This window comes from Tursiops truncatus, chromosome 6 (genome assembly GCF_011762595.2).
Source record: "Tursiops truncatus isolate mTurTru1 chromosome 6, mTurTru1.mat.Y, whole genome shotgun sequence".
Classification (NCBI taxonomy): domain Eukaryota; kingdom Metazoa; phylum Chordata; class Mammalia; order Artiodactyla; family Delphinidae; genus Tursiops; species Tursiops truncatus.
Genome location: NC_047039.1, coordinates 6,079,808 through 6,103,240, shown reverse-complemented (window position 1 = coordinate 6,103,240; position 23,433 = coordinate 6,079,808). Strand labels below are relative to the sequence as shown.

General features: G+C 43.5%; 1 protein-coding gene across 1 annotated transcript in view; it reads right to left on the bottom strand.

Annotated features, from left to right (window-relative positions):
• The window catches only part of GALNTL6 (polypeptide N-acetylgalactosaminyltransferase like 6), a 1,145,577-nt gene that overhangs the window by 50,231 nt on the left and 1,071,913 nt on the right, over nt 1-23,433 (bottom strand). Inside the window, exon 9 of the mRNA XM_033857546.2 lies at nt 12,106-12,327. Within this exon, the coding sequence (XP_033713437.1) occupies nt 12,106-12,327 (222 nt within the window). The remainder of the gene's footprint in view (nt 1-12,105; nt 12,328-23,433) is intronic.

Here is a 23,433-nt window from a genome sequence, read left to right as displayed (position 1 = left end):
ATATCAATATATTATTTATTTACTGTATCTAGTAAATCTTTCACTGTGTGATTCATTTTCTTTTCTCTTTGTAATCTTTGGTATTTCATATGGTTTGTATTTTTGTTCTACTGGTTACCTTTAATATTGTGTATAATATCTGAAGTTTCTTTTTTTTTAAGGAAATGCCTAATTCTACTCTTTTCTGAGCAGTACTGATTAGTTAGAATGTTTTCCCTTTTCTTCCTTCTCCTCCAGTGTCTAAACATATTCTTTTAATCCTAGTTAATGCCCGTGGGCATTAACTTATTAAGTTCTTATTAGCAGAACTTATTCTACTTTCCGCTTACTTTCCTTATTTGTTTGTTGTGTTATTTCTACAGTGTCAGACCATATAACATTTGCATATTCTTTTTAAAATTAATTTATTTTTAACGTCTTTATTGGAGCATAATTGCTTTACAATGTTGTGTTAGTTTCTGCTGTATAACATAGTGAATCAGCTATATGTATACATATATCCCCATATCCCCTCCCTCTTGTGTCACCCTCCCTATCCCACCCCTCTAGGTGGTCACAAAGCACCGAGCTGATCTCCCTGTGCTATGCGGCTGCTTCCCACTAGCTATCCATTTTACATTTGGTAGTGTATATACGTCCATGCCACTCTCTCACTGCGTCCCAGCTTACCCTTCCCCATCCCCGTGCCCTCAAGTCCATTCTCTACATCTGTATTTTTATTCCTGTCCTGCCCCTAGGTTCATCAGAGCCATTATTTTTTAGATTCCATATATATGTGTTAGCATACGGTATTTGTTTTTCTCTTTCTGACTGACTTCACTCTGTATGACTGACAGGTCCATTCACCTCATTACAAATAACTCAGTTTCGTTTCTTTTTATGGCTGAGTAATATCCCATCGTATATATGTGCCACATCTTCTTTATCCATTCATCTGATGATGGACACTTAGGTTGCTTCCATGTCCTGGCTATTGTAAATAGTGCTGCAATGAACATTGTGGTACAGGACTCTTTTTGAATTATGGTTTTCTCAGGGTATATGCCCAGTAGTGGGATTGCTGGGTCATATGGCAGTTCTATTTTTAGTTGTTTAAGGAACCTCCATACTGTTCTCCATAGTGGCTGTATCAATGTACATTCCTACCAACAGTGCAAGAGGGTTCCTGTTTCTCCACACCCTCTCCAGCATTTATTGTTTGTAGATTTTTTGATGATGGCCATTCTGACCAGTGTGAGGTGATACCTTATTGTAGCTTTGATTTGCATTTCTCTGATGATTAGTGATGTTGAGCATCCTTTCATATGTTTGTTGGCAGTCTGTATATCTTCTTTGGAGAAATGTCTATTTAGGTCTTCTGCCCATTTTTGGATTGGGTTGTTTGTTTTTTTGATACTGAGCTGCATGAGCTGCTTGTATATTTTGCAGATTAATCCTTTGTCAGTTGCTTCATTTGCAAATATTTTCTCACATTCTGAGGGTTGTCTTGTTTATGGTTTCCTGTGCTGTGCAAAAGCTTTTAAGTTTCATTAGGTCCCATTTGTTTACTTTTGTTTTTATTTCCATTTCTCTAGGAGGTGGGTCACAAAGGATCTTGCTGTGATTTATGTCATATAGAGTGTTCTGCCTATGTTTTCCTCTAAGAGTTTTATAGTGTCTGGCCTTAGATTTAGGTCTTTAATCCATTTTGAGTTTATTTTTGAGTATGGTGTTAGGAAGTATTCTAATTTCATTCTTTTACATGTAGCTGTCCAGTTTTCCCAGCACCACTTATTGAAGAGGCTGTCTTTTCTCTATTTATATTCTTGCCTCCTTTATCAAAGATAAACCCATGCATATATGGTCACCTTATCTCTGGGCTTTCTATCCTGTTCCATTGATCTATATTTCTGTTTTTGTGCCAGTACCATACTCTCTTGATTACTGTAGCTTTGTAGTGTAGTCCGAAGTCAGGGAGCCTGATTCCTCTAGCTCCATTTTTCTTTCTCAAGATTGCTTTGGCTATTCGGGGTCTTTTGTGTTTCCATACAAATTGTGAAACTTTTTGTTCTAGTTCTGTGAAAAATGCCATTGTTAGTTTGATAGAGATTGCATTGAATCTGTAGATTGCTTTGGGTAGTAGAGTCATTTTCACAGTGTTGATTCTTCCAATCCAAGAACATTGTATATCTCTCTATCTGTTTATATCATCTTTAATTTTTCTTTCATCAGTGTCTTATAGTTTTCTTGCATATTCTTTTATCCTTTCAGCCACTCTCTACCAGACCGTAGGCCAAGCTAATCTAAACATCTCTTGGTTTTCTGAGGCTCATTCTCTAGTAGGTTCCTCAGAAAGACTCTTGGGAAAATTAATCCCTGAGTTCTTGAATGTTTATAACTATTTTTCAGTGGGCTTTATACTTGAAGCACAGTTTGGTTGGATATAAAATCTTTGGCTCATATTTTATTTTCTGAAGCATCTTTACAATGTCGTCCATTGTTTTCTGGTACAAAATGTTTGTGCTTCAAAGTCTGGCTTAGGTTTTGTTTTTGTTTGTTTTTTGGTTGAATGCACAAAATTGTTTTCCTTCATTTAAAAAATACAACTGTTTTACTAGAAATGTTTGTGTTGAGGGTTCTCAGTTGAATTTCTCAGCTATAGCCCCTTTAATATGTAGGTTCAAATCTTTTATTTTGTGAAGGTTTTCTTAATTATAGTTTTATGTCTTTGTTGTCTTTCATTTTGTGGGGGAACATTCTTTGAGAATTGATGTTAAATCTTCATTAAAACTCTGTTGTTCCAAATCTTTGGTAGAATCTTCTATCTGTTCTTTATTTCTGCTTTCTTAATTTCACTCTCCTCCCTTCCAGCCTTGGTTGCTTTTCCTGGGCCTCCCCGGGTGTCTATATGCTTCTTTGTTTCTTCTAATTCAGTCTTTGTTTCTGAGATTTTTTTTTTTTTCTTTCCTTTTCTTCTCTTTTCATTCTTGAGTTTTCAGCTCTCTTTTCATATCATCACATTTCACATCATTCCAAGTGTCTTCTCTTTCCTTAATTAAAAAATTTTTTTTGGATTATAGTTGATTTATAATGTGTTAGTTTCTGGTGTACAGCAAAGTGACTCAGTTTTACATAAATACACACACATGTATATATATATATATATATATATATATATATATACACACACATACGTGTGTATGGGTATATATATTCTTTTTCAGATTCTTTTCCATTATAGTTTATTACAAGCTATTGAATATAGTTTCCTGTGTTATACAGTAGACCCTTGGTTTAGCCATCTCATTTCTGAGCTGTTCTAATTCTGACTTGTTTGGTTCTTTCAAGCTTTGATTGTTTTTAAGCTTCTTTTAGCTCATTTAAAAATCATATGTTGCTGTTTTCATCCTCTTTGTGGCCACATGTGTGGGATGTTTTCATCATCTCCTGGAACTTTATTTGGCTCATTTAAATCTTTATCCTTGCTGTATCTCTGTATGGGGTTTTATTGTAATCTGGTTTTATTTTCCACATACAAATTAAATGGTTCTCTTGGAAAGTACCTCTGTAGGGCTCTCTTCTGCATTGTTACTGTGACAGATTAAAAAAATTATGGCCTCTTTATATACATGATGACTTCTCTGTCTCTCAGGGGTGAGCCTGATTCACAAAAGCTTCCTGCCTCTAATTCTGTGTTGTCTGGAGTCTGAAGGTCTTTCCTTCCAGAGCAGTGAGGCTGCCTTTCCACGTGCTTGTCCACCATGTCCTGGGGGCCAGCCCAGATACCTCCTTCTCTGGTGTTAGAAGTTTAGTCTCCCTGGGATCCACAGTGTTTTGTTTCAGATCCAGTGATCAGCAGGTTTTTTTTTGTTGTTGTTTTTTTTTTTTTTTTTTTTTTTTTAGCAAGGTTGGTGGAAGGGAAGTGGAAAGAATGAGTCTCTGTCTTTCCAAAAGGGAGTGTGTCAGAGCATTTCTGAGATCCTGCGGGTGGAGGCTGCTTTGGCATTGTTTTGAATTCCCAGGCCCCTTACTGGTTTCCTATGGTTTCTTTGCACTTGTCCTCAGCTTGGAGCCTGTGAGGGAGTCTTTGAATTTCACTGGTCATTTGCAGATTTAATTGCTTTAGTTCCTATTCTGTAAAGGATCAGCTCCTTTTGGGGGTGAATATTTGTTGATTCCTGAGTTGCAGCTCATAGCAGTGTCCACACTCTCCTTTTCTGTTTCCTACCAACCCCTCATCCCCAGTGATCTCACACAAGACCTGCTGCTGCCTGGTGTATAGGTAACACTAACCCTACTCTGGGATTCCTGGGGGTTCCTTGTCACCAGTTTTATGTAAGATGTTATCCATGTTGTGTGTGTTTTTTCTTTTGCTGTCCTATATGTTTTGCCTGGCTTTTATGATTGAACAAAACCATGCTGCGGCCATGTGTTTAGCATCGGAAATCCCAGTATATTTTTAAAACGAGAATATTGTAGAAAATTTAGCTTTTTATTTCCGGCATCACACCACATGGTTTTTCATTATTTCCAGCAGAATGGCAGTATTTGAATGTTAGGATCTGGAACAAAATTATTTGCTGCCGACTGGTATGCAATTCTGGCAAAAAAGTGTGGGCAAAGAGGGTCGATGTGTGTAACTGGTTCTGCATGATTTGGGTCTAGAAGAAGACTAAGAAAAACTGACTTGTCCTTCCTGTTTTAGGGATGGTCTAGAAAGTTAAGCTCCTCCTGAGATTATCTTGTCATGTTAATTTCTCTTTGTAATGGGCCTAACGGATTGGCAACCTTTTTCAGAAACTGAGCAACTAACAGACTTCACATTGGCAATAGAAGCTCGAGAGAAAAGGCCTTGCATGTGGCTGTGAAAGGGAAAGACCTAAGAGCTTGTTTGTTGTTGATGGGACAGAAACAATGTTTTGGAAATCTAGAGGTGGTCAAAGGAAATTCCTGTATTTCTTAAAATTAATAAGAAATCTAATCAAGTGGATCAAAAGCATAAAGAGATAGTTGGAGAGAAAACAAAACGTGGAGAGAGAATGGTGGCTTCAGGAGGCCAGGACCACTGATTTTTCCCATCTCTCAGTCCAAGTAAGAGACAGTTACGTTTCAGGCCACTCACAAAATCTAAGACTGACTGATGACCTTTAAGCTGTGAATGGAAGGGACAACTGACGTCTAAGCGGTGCAGTAACTGTGTGTCCCAGAGTTTGGAACAGGGCCAGCCAAGACCTACTGCTGACAGACAGCTCAATGCATAGCGAGGACACTTGGAGGAATGTTTGCTCTTGTTCTTAACTACTGTCTGCCAGCAAATGATGAAACCAGTTCCAAGCCCCATGATGCATCCTGGCATCTGTCTGCATCTCTTAGCATGACTCCCAGGATCTTCTCACTGTTATTCCAGGACCCCAAGAATCTTGCCCATTTTTTTGCTGTGTTTTTTCTTGTCCTCCACCAACCTGTGGATGGTCACTAGACTTTGAAGTTGAGGGCAGTTGCCCCTGAAGGGACCACTCTGAGCTCTCCCAGAAGCCAGCTGGGCTCTTTGTAAAAGAATGGGTGGGGTGGGGGTATTCTTATGTCCATGGCTGGAAAAATTATATTGAATTTTTCCACCAGTGCTGACTCTCTGAGGCTGTGCATTGGAAATCCTACTTTAATAGCTGAGTGATCCTCAAATTCTATTAATTCTGTGTCATTGTTGAAATTAGAAAGGTACCAGTTATTAAAAATTAAACACTAGAATGAATTCACGATTGGGCTAACATACACTTAAAATTTCCTTTACTCCTGTCATGTGAAACCCCAAAGGTATGTATTTATGTATATAAACATATGTCAGTATGAATACATACACATTGTAAGGAAGAACAAAATAGAAAGAGAAGATAGAAAGTTTTTGGCATATATATATGTGTATATCTATCTATCTATCTATCTATAGATATATATAGGTATATATGCAGAAAAATCTTTTAGTTCTGAAACACCTCTGATTCTATTAGGACATGGGTCAAATTGCTGCTTTTGAGACATTAAGATGTCTTAATGATGTCCAGTTTGCATTAAGATGTCCAGTTTGCTCAGCTGGAGATATGAAATTAAAATCACGTTTAGTGCTGAAGACAACACTAAGTTTGTCTTCAACTGTCTCAGCTGTTGAGAACTCAGAAAACACATAGTGGAAGCTCAAAGGATAATGCAATTCTTTATGTAGTCTTACCTTTTTCTCAACCTGCTTGTGGAGCTCCAGAGAGATGAATTAGCATAGTGTGCCAGCATTGTCTCTGCCTGAGAAAGTAAATGACAGATCAAGTCTCGTGCACTCAGAGAATGACAAAGCATCTCTGAACGGCTGCTCAGTTTACAGGTCTGGTTTAGACAGAGGGCGGCCGAAGGGCAGCGATGGTCCCAGTGTGCTTGCCAGGGGAGCAGCAAGACACGTCCTCTGTGGGTTCCCCCGTTGCCAGTCGAGGCTGTTGGTGGGGGGAGATGGGAAAGGGGGCCATTGCTCTCCCAAGAAAAGGAGCCAGAGCCTGGCGTTTCCCTCTGTGTAACCCAGTAGCCACCCTGGCACAGAATTTGTTTGAAAGAGACAGCATCACGCCGTCAGATGGCCTTTCAGATAATGTGCCTCCTAGTGTCAAGCTTCCTTTCCTGGAAGCCCATACGGAGAAATCTGAAAGGCCTCGTGCACCGTGAGAACATCAGAAGGAAGAGAGCCAGTGAAAATAAGTCAAGAGCAGCTGAAGCCGAGGAGGTGAGCTGGGACGATTCCGGGGGCCTGTCTTTGTGAAGATGCCGCAATTCAGGGTGACATGACTCTTGAGCGAGGGGTTTAAATAGCAGCAGAAGAAGTTCGGCATTGAAATGAATTTTTAAAGTAAAGATTTTCCAAAAGTTTTGCACAATGGCGAGATGACAAACGGATGTGTCAAGATTGGCACATTGAGGACGGCAAGCAGACACCTTGGTCAGGAAAGACATGCCTGTCTACTTTACATCTTTTATTCCCTCTTACACATGAAGATGCGGGATTCTGCAGAACTCTACTTTTTGGACTATAAAGGAGTACTATAAATGGCTCTCACGAATTCATGAATTCTAAGGAGGGGAAGGAGTAAGAAGGCAAAAAATAATCGGAAATTCTGTTCCGTTCATTTAGCATCTTGACACAAAAAGACACACTCCCTCTGTGCCTGGTTTAAGAACAGTTTTCTGTTTTGAACCTGTTCTTACCCGGGTTTCTTCTCCAACACAGCACTGCGGAAAGCGCATTGCTTCTACATGAATAGCACCAAGGGATGCTCGACTTATTACATGGCTCAAAATCCCCTTTATTCTCTCGGGGCCCCTCACCTCCCCACTCCACCCACTACCCTGGCGACCAGAGGACGGAATGATGCCTCCATCAGAGGTGACTTTAATCTCTTCTTGCCTTTGAAGTACGAAGGTGACATGGAGAGATTGGAAATTGCTGGCATGGAGGATTTTCACTTTTGGAGGTTCTCCTTCTTCTCCTTAGGTTGTCAGAAGAGACTATTTCATATCTTGTTGGACTGTGACATGGAATGTGGACCTGGCAGTCCCTTGGAATCACTCACCTGAGATTCATTACTCACACTGTCTTCCCGGCCAGGCTTTCCAGAGACGCAGCCTCTGTATGCCCGGCCAGGGAGTGGTGTGGAGACCCTTCCCCGTGCGGTGAAGGGGGGCCAGAGCTTGGCCTGCCCATGGGGGCCTCTGGGCAGAGCTGTGAATGCAGAGGGGGTGACGGAGCCAGGATCCTCCACTCCTTCATCATTCACTCAATAAGCATTTATTGAGCACCCACTATATGCCAAACCCTGTTTGTAGCTGCTGAAGGGCAGTAGTAACTCAGCAAATCAACAGAACCCTATGTCCTGGAACTGGCTTTCTAGGTAGGTGAGAAACACGATAAATATGTAGATGGCATGGCTTGTTCTGTAGCGAGGGATGCTGACGAGCAGGAGAGAGCAGGGGAGGGGCGTTGGGAGTGGATGAGGATGGACAGCCCCCTGTGCATTGCTGCCCACGACAGAGGGGACAGCTGGGGAGGGCTTTCCGAGAAGACAGCGCTTTTTGAGAAAGGGCCTGAAGGGAGTGAGGGAAGAGCCTTGGGATGTAAGCAGAAGGAACAGCAAGTGACAAGGCCCTGAGGTTGGCTTGTGCCTGGCCTGACGGGGAGCAGCGCTGAGGCCAGTGTCCCTGGAAAAAGGAAGCCGAGGGCTAACAGTAAGAGATGAGGTCGGAGGGGACGCAGCAGAGACCAGGTCGTTCAGGGTGCAGGTGAGGACTTTGACTTTGACCCCGAGAGAGCTGGTAGCTTTTGAAAGTTTCTGAGTGAGGCAGTGGCCTGATCTCCCGTTTCAAGTGGAGAATAAGCTAAGGGGCGGGGTGGGGGGCGGGGAAGAGAGGGATGAGTTAGGAGACACACACAACAACCAGCTGAATCTGTCAGGGAAACGAGTAGCAGTTTATAGGATGTGTATGGTCTGTAACACATCCTTTCCAAGCTGGGTTCCAACGACCAGAGCCCAAGATGGCCTAAGCACTTGATGGTTTATCCAGAATCAGGCTGGCACAGAGGAGCAGGTGGGAAACTGTTCCAAGTACAAGTGCATGAAACAGCACGTTACCCCGCTTCCCGGCACAGCGCTCCCATAAAGGAGTCTTGCGTTTTCATTGCTGGAGGTTTGGGGTTCCTTCCTACCACACAGTCTGCCTTTCCCTTGTCACTCTCTTATCAAAACAGCAAGTGACCTATTACATTTATGTAGAAGCTTGGCGCATTCGAGCCATTAATTTAAAGGTTATAGGAAATGAAACAGCGCTTTTATGTACTAGATTGGATCCTGCAGCAGAAAGGGGACATTAGTTAGAAAAACAAACAAAACCGGTGAAATCTGATTGAAGTCTGTAGCCGAGTTAGTAGTATTGTACCAATACTTATTACTTAGTTTAAATGTGCTATGGTTAAACGTATGGTGGCAAATGTAAGATGTTAACATTAGAAGAGATGGGTGAAAGGTATATGTCAACTTTCTGTGCCTTCTTTGCAACTTTTCTGTATGTTTAAAATTATTCCAAAATAAAAAATTAATAAACAAAAGCTCTTTGTAGAGGGCCAAGGAATACACGAGTGAAACTTTGAATTTTTTAGAGATAAAATGGTCCACAGGTATATTCTGCACGTTTAGCAATTTTTATCCACCATTAAGAAGTAGGTTATTACCCAATATATAGTTAGAAAATGGTCCTTCCTGTTCATCACTTCATGTAGATTAAGCTGCATTTCAAATACTTCATTTGCCTCCTGCATTAAATGTCCAGGCATCACTTTTACTCTCAGGGATCTCCCCTGCTTGGGAAATAGATATTTTTCGATACACTTTACCAGCCCAAGCCCTGGCGCTTGCCGATTCCCCTTCCTTCTGTCTTCCTCCTACGTCTCGTCTTCATCCTTGCCGTGTACCACCCCTTCACTGAGCAAATGTAACTGAATGTAACTGGCGCTTGAACTACTTTGCCATTTTCTTCTTTCCCTAAACCTAAAGGTGACCTTACTTTGCTTTGCTGTTCTGAAGCTTTGGGGAAAGAAATTTGCCATTATTAGAAGAAAATCTGATCTTCTCAATGTCTGATTGTTTAAACCAAGGATGATGAACTCAAATGTCTCTAGGGCCCAGGCAAACCACGTAAAGATGTGAGGTAGTCAAGAGTAATAGGTTAAAAACTGGCATCACCCACTGGCCATAAGATGGTTCTTATTATTCCTGGAAAGTGATGTCTTTTCTAGAACCTCAGGGACATTTTGAATCTGTTTCCATGCAAGATGCTTTCCCCCCCCCCCCCCAAGATGCTTTATAAATGCAGGTTATGGTTTAGTCAGGCAACGAGGGAAAATGCGACCAGTCGCAGTTTAGGTAGTAGCCAGGTTGGAATAAAAAATTACGTTTCCACATAGGGAAAAGACTGATGAGATGTTAACCTCGTCCCGAATCACACAATGATACTGGGAGGTCTTGGAGAGTTTTCTTTTCTTTTTTTTTTTCATGGGAGGAGGAGCCAATGTAATGTCTTTACTGCAAAGAAGAAACTTTACACCCCGTTTTGAGGGAGCTAGTGCAGGGGCTCCGTGGGCCAGCTGCTAGGACACCGGCTTGTGATGGGTTCCGCGAGGCCTCGCCTTTGTGCAGCCAGGGCCAGACGATGTTGTCTTCTTCACAGATGCAGCCCACCATGCGCTTCCTGGTGAGGAAGCAGACTAAATGAGGGTCTTCCTTGGGACCGGAGGCTGCGTTCGGGGCGAGCATATGGTACGGCTCCAGACCCTTGCGTGCAGGCAGCATGACCTCCCTCGGCAGCCCGGTCCCTGCTCGTCCGCAGTAAGAGCACCACCTCCAGACGCCATAGGGCGCACCACGGAGACTCCCCTGGGACCGCAGGCGCTCAGGGCCTGCGCGGCCAGCGCTCCAGCCCCACGGAGCTACCTTGAAGCGATCAGGCCAGCTACCAACACCAGCGCTTCCGGGAGCTGGCTCCGGAGGCAGAAGGGACTTGGCGGGCAGGGCTTCTTTCCCCTCCACGTGCTTGACTCTGCCGTGGGGCGGAGCCGCGGGCTCTTGGAGAGTTTCCTACTAAGTCACTAAGGCAGTACTGTTTTTAGATTATTAGGGAAAGATGGCAGACGTAACCTTAACCCAAAAACTCGAGGAAGAAACTCACCTGCTTCTTGGGTAACAAATTCTTATGTCTTACAACACCTTAGACTAAGAAGGTTCTCTCTGGGGTCTACTTTAAATTGCTGCTGCTGTAAATTAAGCCCCTGGTAGATAACAAAAACGAATACCAGCAGAGTAATATTACTAATATTCCAGGGACGCGTTAATGAAATCTTTAAGATGCAAAGGGTCAGAGACCAAATTACTCACTGAAACATCCACGATCAGGACCACGTGTGTATACAAAAAAATATTAGGAGATGAAGCCCTGGTGCCAGCCTTCGCTCTGTCCTTCATGCCCGAGGTTCCCCAGGTCAAGCAGAGGACCACCTCTCTACGGGCCCCTCAGCAAAACAAGCAGCGCACGTGTAACCTGCTGAACGCGTTTTCTGCCTGGAGCCAGGACGCTGGCTCACCCAAGGACGCTGCCCCAGCGCGCGGGCCTCCCCTGCCACGCCTGGGGGCCACCTGATTTCAGAGCTCTGCCAAGCCACAGACACTAACCGGACAAGCGCCTGTTCTCTCCACACCACAAAGTCAAGGACGACGATGGGAAGGCGCCTGCACGACACGAGACAGTCTGCTCCCGAGCGTGGGGATGGCGCTAGCATACCTCCCCGCCCACCCCCGGCCCCGCCCCCCCCAAGCCCCCTGCTCCGAGCAGATTAAATTGCAGACTAAATTCACCTCATGCAATTCGAGTCCTTGCTCTAGCACACCCTCTCCTAAGAGGAAAAGGCCACAGTAACGAGACTGAACAGACCTGAACCCAGCACAAAAGTCCTTTATATGCCAAAATATAGATGCTTTAAATTGGGCACCTGGGGCCTTTCAGCTCTTTCCATTTTAGATCATGAAGTAAAATTTAAAAGAAGCGCTCAGAGGTGGAAAGGTTGGTGCTTATTTAAGGAACCCATGAGGTCCCACGTTTGCCACAGTTCAGGGTATTGTGGAAAAGCGCATCTTCTTGATCCTGCATCGCACACCTGGTTAGGAAAGCCGCCCAGCCCCATCGGGGCACCTCGTCCTTGCACACGCCCATAGCAACCAGGCTGCGCGCGCAGCGGACAGGGAGGGATTTTATCGTGGACATCGGGTCACATTTATGTACACAAGAGCACGACAGATATTTTCATTCTCTGCAAGCTCTTAGCGCAATTTCACTAATCTCAAGTAAACAGTTTCCAGGCGCATTTTTAAAAAATCAATTTGGGGAGTCAACAGTGGCCAGGGGTTCCAGGGGTGAGCTGAATGCCCTTCCCCAGCAATTCCTACAGAGGACATATATTTATCGGAGATTACTTCAGCTGACCCTGGCCGCAGGGCAAGGGAGCTGAGGGTTTCAGCAGCCCACTCCCACCCCCAGGGGGCGCCTCACCTCCCCCCAGGCTGCGGGTAGGGGCTCCACTGGAGGGTAGTACTCAGGCACGTCCCAGGCCACCGCCGCCATGAACCACTTGAAGTCCTTGCACTTGAGATGTCTGCGCAGCTCCTTCTGCGCGGAGAGGTCCCCCGTGGACAGGTGCCGGTACTCCGGGCGCCGCTGGTAAATGTACTCGGCAAACTCATCCATCCAGGTCTCCGCCACCCGCTTCAGGTTCTGTGCAGCAGAAAAGAGGGTCAGTTACTGGCTTGTGCCCGCAAAGGTGGATTTTAGTTGCCCTCCAAATGGACAAAGAAAGAAAAGAAATCAATCTCAGGAAGCTCTAGTTAGGAGTTTTCCTAACTGCGAGGGGTGTGAGATGATTAGCCCGAGGCCTTGCACACATTTCTGCTTCTGGCATGGGGTCCAACTGCCAATTAGAGAATTCACCAGAGCCAGTAAAAAAAATAACCCAGCTTGCAATCCCCTCTGCTCTCTCATCCCTCCTGTTATTTCACGGTGACAAATTCTTTGTTTTGCACGTAGAACTACAGGAGTTGGGGCTGGAGATGATGACATTGCTCTTAGGCATCAAATGGCTTAAACCCTTTCAAGGAACAGTGAGGGATCTTGGAAAGCATGAGGACAAACAAGCTGTTATTCTCCCAGTTACAGCGAGAGAGCCCAGTAGTACTAAATTCAAGACTTTGTGTTCTGGTGGTGCTTTGTGCCACCGGAAGCCCAGGAGAATTTAGTAATTCACTGCACAGTGAAGTCGGGCTAAGGAAGCACCAGGGGGCCAGTCTTCTCTGCAGATGGAGCCATGGGGGGAGGGAGCAGGGAGACACGCACACTCCTTAGTGGCAGGGAGTGTGGGTGTTCAGGGTAGGAAGCTCAGCCCTTTCCCCAGTTTTGAGACTGAGCTAGGAACTTACACACTCCGGGCCTCAGATTCCTTGCCTGAAGAAGGAACAGAGCAGAATGTCCCTCCATCAGGGGAGTGGTTGTAAGGTTAAGTAAAGTAACACCTGTCAGGGGCTTCGACTAGTACCTGGCTCCCAATGGGCACTATGGCTATTAGAGCTGTTGTACCTAGTAGAATAATAATAGTGCAGCATTGGAAGACAGAACGCCTGGGTGCTGGGCTTGGGCATGGGTGAAATGACTTGTTCTTTGGTCTTGGAGGAGGGCCGTGGCTGCCACGAGGTGTTCTCTGACACTCCGTCACCCCTCGGTGCTGAGTGGTAGAGAGAACACGGCCATGTCTGGAGCATCCGTTCTGATGCTTCATAGGCGGGTGTCCCCCAAGCTCTAGTTCTTGTTGTTTTGTGTTCAGATTCCTTATTTAAAGCCCCCAGCTGGTGTGAATACTGACCCTTTCCAGCCTCTCATTTGCACTTAGAAGGTAAAATGAGCAGAATGTCTGGGAACTTGAATAAGACCCAGATACACCCAGATCCAAGTGACTAAAGAAAAAACTAGGGATGTTTAGGAAAATTGCTTTGTCTTAAAAATTGCTACGGAATCCTAAATAGGGCCTGAAACTGTGCCTAGAGGTCCGCTGGATTTGAAGACAGAGTCTCCAGATACCCTATTCCCAGTGGAATTGTACCCTTTTCTTTTTTCCCCATCGCCCCTACCTCCAGCGTCGCCGGGGGGCCTCTCCCACCTCATCCCCCGTGGACTCCTTGGTTAGCACATGTAGGGCTCAGTTAATCAGCAAGATGCAGAGAAGACACAGTGCCATGAAGACTACTCTGATTTCTTGGTTGCCTCTGTGTTCCTTCCTTTCGAAGCTTCCTGACGTGGAGAGTGTAAGGCTTGTTCCCTGAGGGGTTATTATTATTTGCTATCACTGTGCTGTCTGCCATCCCACTGGCATTGCCTGGCCCAGAACACCTTCTTTTCTCTGACTCCAGTTTGCTTTGACAGATGATCAGGGTCGACGTTGTTTTGTTATAGTCTAGCCCTCGCCACAGACTCTGAGCTGCCCCATTTGTTTGGAGACAGAGAAAGAAACGTGATATTCGGAGGTTCCTGCTCTGTCCTGGCACCAGGTACCACGTGCACACGTAACGTCCAAGTAGGAGTCTTCAGTATCACTTTGCCGTTTACCTTTCATTCTGACAAATGTTCGGGATGAAATGCGCTCTGTTATCATTTGTCCTTGGCCAGACAGTTTTTATGGTTAGCAACAAGGCTCAAAGATAGAATGGAAAAAAAGTTGGTTGATAATATTAAAGCTTTATTTGTATTCAAATTAGATTTTTGGCTGTAGTTTCAACCTTTCTCCTATATTCCAATTATTAGGTAAAGTGAAAATATTTAATTTTCACCTACTTTGTGCTTCTCTCATAAACACAAATGAATAAAGGTAAGAAAATAGCAAAGAGCAGAGGCAAAGAGCAGAGGTAAATTACCCAGGAATAATGAGAAAGTGATTTATTAAGTGGAGACATGCCTTAAAATTTTTGATAGCTTGCAAGAAAGATTTGTCACTAAGAAATCTATTTGACTTGGGTAAATAAGCACTTTTAGACTATAAATGCTGTGAAGTTAGGGATAGACAGTGTTTGGGTTTTTTTTAAAAAATTAAAAGGCCCTAGCACATGTGTGTGCTCATCTGGGCATGCTAATTGTGGAGTTAAGAAAAGACCATTTATAAAATGAATATGAAGAAATTCCTAGCGTGTGCATGTATCTGTTGATAAAGGCACTGAAATAAAAGCAATATTTTAAAAAGCACTGTTGCTAAAGGGTAGATATTTGTTGCTTTGGGTTTTTGAAATAGAAATAGTAATTATTGTGAAAACTCGAAGAGGAACTGACCAGTTCAGATGCATTCAATTGGAAATGGCTGCAAGGGTCAGGATGAATGTTTGCCAGAATAAATGACATGAATAAGTGGAAGAGGCAGGAGATGGCAAGTTGGAAGATTCTCAGCAACATCAGGGAAGCTGCAGGGTAGTTAACCTGGGAACCAGGCAGGTAGCTTTTGCCTTTTCACGTCCTGTTCAAATCGAAATACTTGATCGAAGGTTAGGTTTGCGGATTTCCCAAACACTCCAAAGCAAGCAGGAAGGTCATGGACATACTCCAGGGATAATGAATGTCAAATCATGGAGCCCTTTTGCAGTAGCTTTCAGGAGATGGGGAAAGAGAACCAGCACAATAATTGCAAAAACTAATTGCCGGTGTCTCTCCAGCAAGGAGGGTTACGTGAACATTTTGACATACATGTGAATCCTGACCATTTTAATGTTCTGATGACTCATCAGACATCCTCCACTGCAGATGCTCTGTTCTCTGAATGGAGTTTCCCGCCACGAGGAAACTTTCTCAAATGTCAATTATTATAGTCAAGGGACAGTCTAGAGCAGTGCAGGTGACTGGCCAAATCATATCATTCTGAAGGCATTGTTCCAGAAATAACAATACACTATGTGAATCTGCCACTGTCATTATGTATCAGTACTTAGTTTTGGGGAAACCATTGGAACCTCAGCTGAGAAATGTTATAAGCAGTTGCAAGAAGCATTTCATTGGTGTTTCATAGATTGTAGAATAAATCCACCCACTGCAGGAAACAGAACAATCTCATACGGGAACACATGTATCTATACACTCAAATACATGGAGGTGACGGGGTAGGAGCAAAGCAGTATTTCTCACTTAAACATTCATTGCTGGGTGCACAGGGACAGAATCGTGAAACGGACATCCCAATGACACATCTTGCCCGTGATGGTAACAAAGAGAAAAGGAAATCAATCTGAGTTGGCCCATCTTTCCTGAGATTGAATAAACATTAGTGATGGTGCTAAGATGTTAAAAATTAGTTATGAAGAGGAAGGAAAGAAGGAAGTACGGACACTGGGAGATCTATACATGCAATCATTCTCTCCCAAACTATCAGGAGTTGGGTATAAAAGTTGCCTTATATATGTGGAGCTAGGTGTTAGCTGAGATTCCTGGTTTTTGAGACTTAAATGAAATTGCATTAACCCCAAATGACACATTCCTGTCTTCCTTAAGATTTGTGTGGCTTTCCAGGGACGTGGGTTCACATGTTCATCCTTCACTTTTTTTTTTTTTTTTGCGATACGCGGACCTCTCACTGTTGTGGCCCCTCCCGTTGTGGAGCATAGGCTCCGGACGCGCAGGCTCAGCGGCCATGGCTCACGGGCACAGCCGCTCCGCGGCATGTGGGATCTTCCCGGACCGGGGCACGAACCTGTGTCCCCTGCATCGGCAGGTGGACTCTCAACCACTGTGCCACCAGGGAAGCCCCATCCTTCAGTTTGATGTCCTGTTTGGGGATCCTTCCTTCTTTCCTGCTGGCATTCCGCCCAGGCTTGCTCGCTACCTCGGTCATGCCGAGCTGAGTGGGTCACACACCCACTGTTCCTCACCTCTCAAACACGTCTCGGGTAGATGAGTGAGGCCTAGACTCGGAAGGTGTGAGGGCAGTGGCAGAGACGAAGCTGACAACAGGAAGGTGGAAGCTCTGACTTCTTTCATATTCTTTAGCTCCTATAGAGAATTTCTTCCCGGACAAAATGTCCTCCCTGTCCTTTGGCCTCCTGACATGTGTCCTCAAAATTTCCCTCTTATGTCTCTCTTGCAGGTCTGTACCAGAATATGTCATTCCTTCTTCCTTTTCACGCCGAGTAAGTCAGCTTTCTCACTATCTGTCTCTGCTTCTCCTGGCCAGACGCTGAGGCTTACCTTTCCGTAACCAACAAGTCCTTTCCAGGTGTTTTGCTAAACAAAGGTCATTCCCCTAAAAGAAATTAAACAGCTGGTTCTTGAATTACGCCCACCCAACGTTTGGTCGCATACTGGTTGGTGGCCCGCTATTGAAGACATTCCACAGTAGGTCCCTAAGTGTCCTCTCCAGCTTTATTCTCCTCCATGGAACTCTGCTCGGGAGATCTGCTCTGGTCATTGCCACTCCTTGTTCATGAAACAAGGAGACCACCGGACTGAGGTGGCTCTAATGCCTTGGTGGCCTGTGTAAGCAAACCGAAATGTAGCTTGTAAACGCCTCCAGGTTACAAGATCAAAACCTAAGGCCAGGGCCTTCCCTGGTTGCGCAGTGGTTAAGAATCTGCCTGCCAATGCAGGGGACACAGGTTCGAGCCCTGGTCCGGGAAGATCCCACATGCTGTGGAGCAACTAGGCCTGTGAGCCACAACTACTGAGCCTGCGCTCTAGAGCCCGCGAGACACAGCTACTGAGCCCACGTGCCACAACTGCTGAGCCTGCGCTCTAGAGCCCGTGTGCCACAACTACTGAAGCCCACACACCTAGAGCCTGTGCTCCGCAACAAGATAAGTCACTGCAATGAGAAGCCTGAGCACCGCAATGAAGAGTAGCCCCTGCTCGCCGCAACTAGAGGAAGCCCGCCCGCGTGCAGCAACGAAGACCCAACGCAGCCAAAAATAAATAAATTAAAAACAAAAACCCTAAGGCCAGCCCATCACAACCAACCAACCAGCTTTCAGCTACAGCCCATCAATGATTTCCTTCCTTTGCTTCTGCTGTTTCTCTGATCTGTGTAAGTCTTTCCCCAGCTCCTGTGGGTGGAGCATTTCTAACCACTTCCTGTCCGGCGCTGACTAATTTGAATTGATTTTTGCTTAGATAAACTCTTAAAAATTTTGTCTCATTTTATCTTGTTACGCAGGGAACCTACTTATACTAAAGAATTTATCCGGAATTCAAATTTAACTGGGCGCCCTGTAATTTTATTTGCTGAATCTGGCAACCCTACTCCCGACGTCCACAATAGGCATATAATATACGCTCCATGCATGTTTTTGAATTGATTAAGTGGCTGTACATGCAGAGTCTGGCATCTTTTGATGCTGTTGCCAATACAGAGTGAATGCTTTGCTTCGGTGGAAATCATTCCAGAGAAGCTTCAAGCTCTCTGCAGAGAAGCCTGCTCTGACGCACAGTTGACCTAAATATACTTCCCCGTCCCACTGCTTTTCTGTTTCTAATGGGGGTGGGGTGTCCTGCTGGCCCTCTCTCTGTGAAGCAAGCAGAGTGGGGGCAGCCACGGGCTCATGACAACAGCAGTGCTCACGGGTAGCTAGAGGTGAGTGTGCCTCGTGGCTGGAACTGACAATTTATGGCCCACGGTTGGTTAAACTCAGTCAGAAAATAAGTAGGTGAAGACCTCTGTCTCTGCAGCCCTGGGCTGAGCTCCGTCCCGGCTCCTAGTGTAGTGTGGACAAAGGGGAGTTGGGGAGAGGGTTCAATCCCATTCAAGGTGGGTCCAAGAGGTTTTCACCCGCTAGGGCTGCACCCAGCATGGGACTCCTGTAACAGAGGAAGGTAGCTCCTGTGGCTGAGGAATACATTTATTTTCTGGTGTACGAAGCAAATGATTCAAAAGCTGCAGACCTTTGTACTTCTTGAATGACAAATGAAATAAAAATTGTTATGCTGAGCACCTCTGGGCACACGACATTGAGAGCCTCCCCTGTTTTTACGTCACCCCCTGTGGTTCCTTGTATAACAACAAGCCCCCGTATTCAACCCAAAGTGGTATTAACGTCTCCCTTCTCTGTGTTGCCCAAATAATTATTAACTCACTTAACACATTCAGCCCTGTAGTAGAGACCTTTAGAATTCAAGTCGTCTTCAGTGCATTCTCCAGCGCTACATCTTTCCTTAATTCTAATACTCATCGGGTGTTTGAATTGATAGTTTACCAGGAACACTTAATCACTTTGCTACCTCAGTCATAGGAACAGATTTCAGCTTTGACTGGTCATCTTCATCATAAAGCATGAAGAAAGTAGCTATTTCTATTAAGCCTGCTGCTTCACCAAATGACACAAGTCTATCCACTAATTTTTTTTTTTCCCCCAGCAACACTTTAGACCCTATGGCTTCAGTATCCTGAAAATTCAATCCCTATTCTGTTTCTGAGCATATTATCTGGGGGCTGATTGTTTCTCCGGCCGGCAGGCTACCCTGTGCATGTGAATTACCTGGGCCACCTCACCTCAGTTGCGTGTTTCTGCTTCTTTGTGGCGGGTGCAATCATACGTGCCCACTGGTGTGACCCCAGTGCACACGCTGCGCTTGAGTCAATGTTAAGCTATTGTATTATGGTGGCTTGAGTAATAGATTTCTCTTTCTTCAGCTATCATTTTTTCCGGTGGTTTTCCCAGAAATTGCTGATAACCAGCAAAGCCAGTCTCACCAGCAAGGTGCGTATTTGTCACAGTCACTTCTCCAGCAAGAAATCGCACCACTCTCCCATGACTCTGAAACTTGTGCTTTGATTGAAATGCGTTTCTTTCCTCCTCTTTGTAGCTTAAGAGCACTTCAGTAGCTCCTGAGTCCCGCCCCAAAGCCCTCTTATCACTGATGATGTGATAAATGTCATCATGGCTACAGCTCAAAAGACGATCTTTTTCAGAGAGCCTCAACTCAACACAATTATTTAGCCCAGCGCTATTTTTCTCTGATCTAGAGACTTCTTTGAAGTCAGTGGGATGCGTTCAGCATGAGGAGAGGATGGCTAATCTAGTCCTAAAAAGAGGCTTCTCTGACAGGCAATTTCCTCTCTCTTCTTCCCCAAGGCTGTGCAGGCTGTCTGCAAGTGGTTACATGCTCTTGGCTGGTTTAATATAATTTAATTATATCTCTATTATATTTTTGGGCCGAATATTTTGGATATTTATGGTAGTGTTTCTGATAGCATTTGATGTAGGCTTTAGATAGAGAACAAACAAAAAATAACTCCCTGAATTATTTAACTACATATCTTATTAAAAATGCATGTAAACCTAATTTTAAAATGGTTTTATTGAGGAATAATTGATAGGCAATAAATTACTCGTGTTTAAAGTGTACAATTTGGTATACTTTGACATGTGTCTGTATTACTGAAACCGTCATTGCAATCAAGATAATGAACATATCCATCACCTCCAATCGTTTCCATATGCCTCTTTGAAATCTCTCTTCCCATCTCCTTTCTTAGGCACTTCTACCATCCCCAGGCAATCACTGATCTATTCAAAAAAATTTTTATTACGACTTTATGTCTTTAGAGCAGTTTTTGGTTCACAGCAAAGTTGAGGGGCAGGGGCAGAGATTTCCCATGGGCGTCCTGCCCCTAGAGACGCATAGCCTCTCCCACTAACCACATCCCCACAGAGTGGTGCATGTATTACAGGAACACACCATAATCACACAAAGTCCACAGTTTACATTAAGGGTCACTCTTGGTGTTATACACTGATCTACTTTTCATCACTATAATTGAGTTTACATTTTCTAGGATTCTAAATATAATCATAAAATATGTGCTTTTTGTCTGGCTTCTTTCACCAAGTGTAATTATTTTGAGGCTCACCCACGTAGTTGCATGTACTACTTTTTATTATATTTTATAGACTACCTATGGATAGACCACAATTTGTGTATCCATTTACGTGTTGATGGGCAACACAGAAATACAAATGATCATAAGAGACTACTATGAAAAATTGTATGCCAGCAAATTGGGCAACCTAGAATAAACTGATAAATTTCTAGAAATGTATCATCTACCAAGACTGAACCGTGATGAAATAGAAAATCTGAACAGACTGATTACTAGTAAGGAGATGGAACAGGTAATCAAAAACATTCCAACAAGCAAAAGTCCAGGACCAGTGGCTTCACTGGTGAATTCCACCAATTATTCAAAAAAGAATTGGTACTAATTTTTCTCAAACTCACCCCCAAAATAGAAGAGAACTCTTCCAAACTCATTTTACGAGGCCAGCATTACCCCAATACCAAAACCAGACAAGGATGCCACAGGAAAAGAAGAATTATAAGCTGATGTCCCTGATGAACATAGATGCAAAATTCCTCAACAAAATATTAGCAAACCAAAGTCAGGAATACATTAAAAGGACCATATACCATGATCAAATGGGATTTATTCCAGGAATGCAGGGATGGCTCAACATTTACAAATCAGTCAGTGTGATACACCACATAACAAAATAAAGGGTAAAAAAATCATATGATCATCTCAATAGATGCAGAAAAAGCATTTGATAAATTTAACATACATTTATAATAAAAGCTCTCAGCAAGGTGGGTATAAAGGGAAGGTTCCTCAACATAATAAAGGCTACATATGACAAGCCCACAGCCAATATCATACTCAACAGTGAAAAGCTGGAAGGATTTCTTTTAAGATCAGGAGCAAGACAAGGATTCCCACTCTCATCACTTATTCGACATAGTATTGGAAGTCCTAGCCACAGCAATTAGATAAGGAAAAGAAATAAAAGGAATCCAGATTGGAAAGGAAGAAGTAAAACTGTCACTATTTGCAGATGACATGATACTACATATATAAAATCCTGAAGACCCAATTAAAAAACTGTTAGAACTAATATATAAATTCAGTAAAGTTGCAGGATACAAAATCAATACACAAAAGTCTGTTGCATTTCTATACACTAATAATGACCTATCAGAAAGAGAAATGTAAAAAGAATCTCATTTACAATTGTATCAAAAGAATAAAATACCTAGGAATAAACTTAACCAAGACCTGCATATCGAAAACTGTAAGATATTAATGAAAGAAACGGAAGAAAACACAAATAAATGGACAGATATTCCATCCTCTTGGATTGGACGAATTTAACAAACATAACTCTGAAATATTGCAGGTTTGGTCCAGACCACCACAATGAAGCAACTGTCACGATAAAATGAGTCACATGAATTTTTTGATTTCTCAGTTCGTATAAAAGTTATGTTTACACTATACTATACTGTAAAGTTATTATTTACACTATAGTATATACTATACTATACTATATACTATACTATAAAGTTATTATTTATACTATACTGTAGTCTATTAAGTGTGCAATAGCATTATGTATAAAACAATGTACATACCTTAATTAAAACTACTTTTTTGCTAAAACATGCTAATCATCATCTGAGCCTTCAGCAAGTCATAACCTTTTGGCTGGTGGAGGGTCTTGCCTCGATGTTGATGGCTGCTGACTGGTCAGGGCAGGGGTTGCTGAAGGCTGGGGTAGCTGTGACAGTTTCTTAAAATAAACAACAGTGGAATCTGCCACATCCATTGACTCTTCCTTTCACAAATGATTTCTCTGAAGCATGACATGCTGTTGGATAGCATTTTACCCACAGTAGAACTTCCTTCAAAACTGGAGTCAACCTTCTCAAACCCTGCTGCTGCTTTATCAGCTGAGTTTATGTCATTTTATAAATCCTTTGTTGTCATTTCAACAATCTTCACAGCATCTTCACCAGGAATAGATTCCATCTTAAGACACTACTTTCTTTGCTCATCCCCAAGAAGCAACTCCTCACCCATTCAAGTTTTATCATGAAACTGCAGCAATTCAATCACATCTTCAGGCTCCACTTCTTCTAGTTGTCTTTCTCTTTTTACCACATCTCCCCCTACTTCCTCCACTGAAGTCTTGAACCCCTCAAAGTCATCCCTGAAGGTTGGAATCAACTTCTTTCAAACTCCTTTTTAATGCTGATATTTTGACCTCTTCCCATGAATCGTGAATGTTCTTAATGGCATCTAGAATGGTGAATTCTTTCCAGAAAGTTTTTATTTACTTTGCCCAGATCTATCAGAGGAATCACCATCTATGGCAGCTATAGCCTTAGGAAATGTTTTTCTTAAATAATAAGACTTGAAAGTAGAAATTACTCCTTGATCTGTGGGCCACAGAATGAACGTTGTATTAGCAGGCATGAAAACAACATTAATCTCATTGTTCGTCTCCATCAGAGCTCTTGGATGACCAGGTGCATTGTCAATGAGCAATAATATTTTAAAAAGCATCTTTTTCTTGAGCAGCAGGTCTCAACAGTGGACTTAAAATATTCAGTAAACCATGTTGTAAACAGAGGTGCTCTCTTTCTATCTTTCATAGTTTCTGTGGGTCAGGAACTTGGGAGTGGTTTGACTAGGCAATGTGGCTTGTATTTCTCATGAGTTTCAGTTGGATTTTGGCTGACGAACCAGTCATCTTAAGCCTCCAAGGGGGCTGGAAGATCTTCCAAAGTGGCTCCCTCACGTGTCTGGCAAAGCGGTGCTTGCTATTGGTAGGAGGACTCAGTTTCCTCCATGTGGGCCTCTTTACAGGGCTGTGTGAGTTTCCATGTCATGACATGGTGGCAGGCCTCCCCCAAAGCCATCCATCCAAGAGATCAAGGTGGAAGCTGCAGTGCCTTTTATGACCTAGCTTCAGAAGCAAAAATAGGATGACAGGGCAAAAAAAACATGCTTTCTGTTTCGTTTTGTCTTATTTT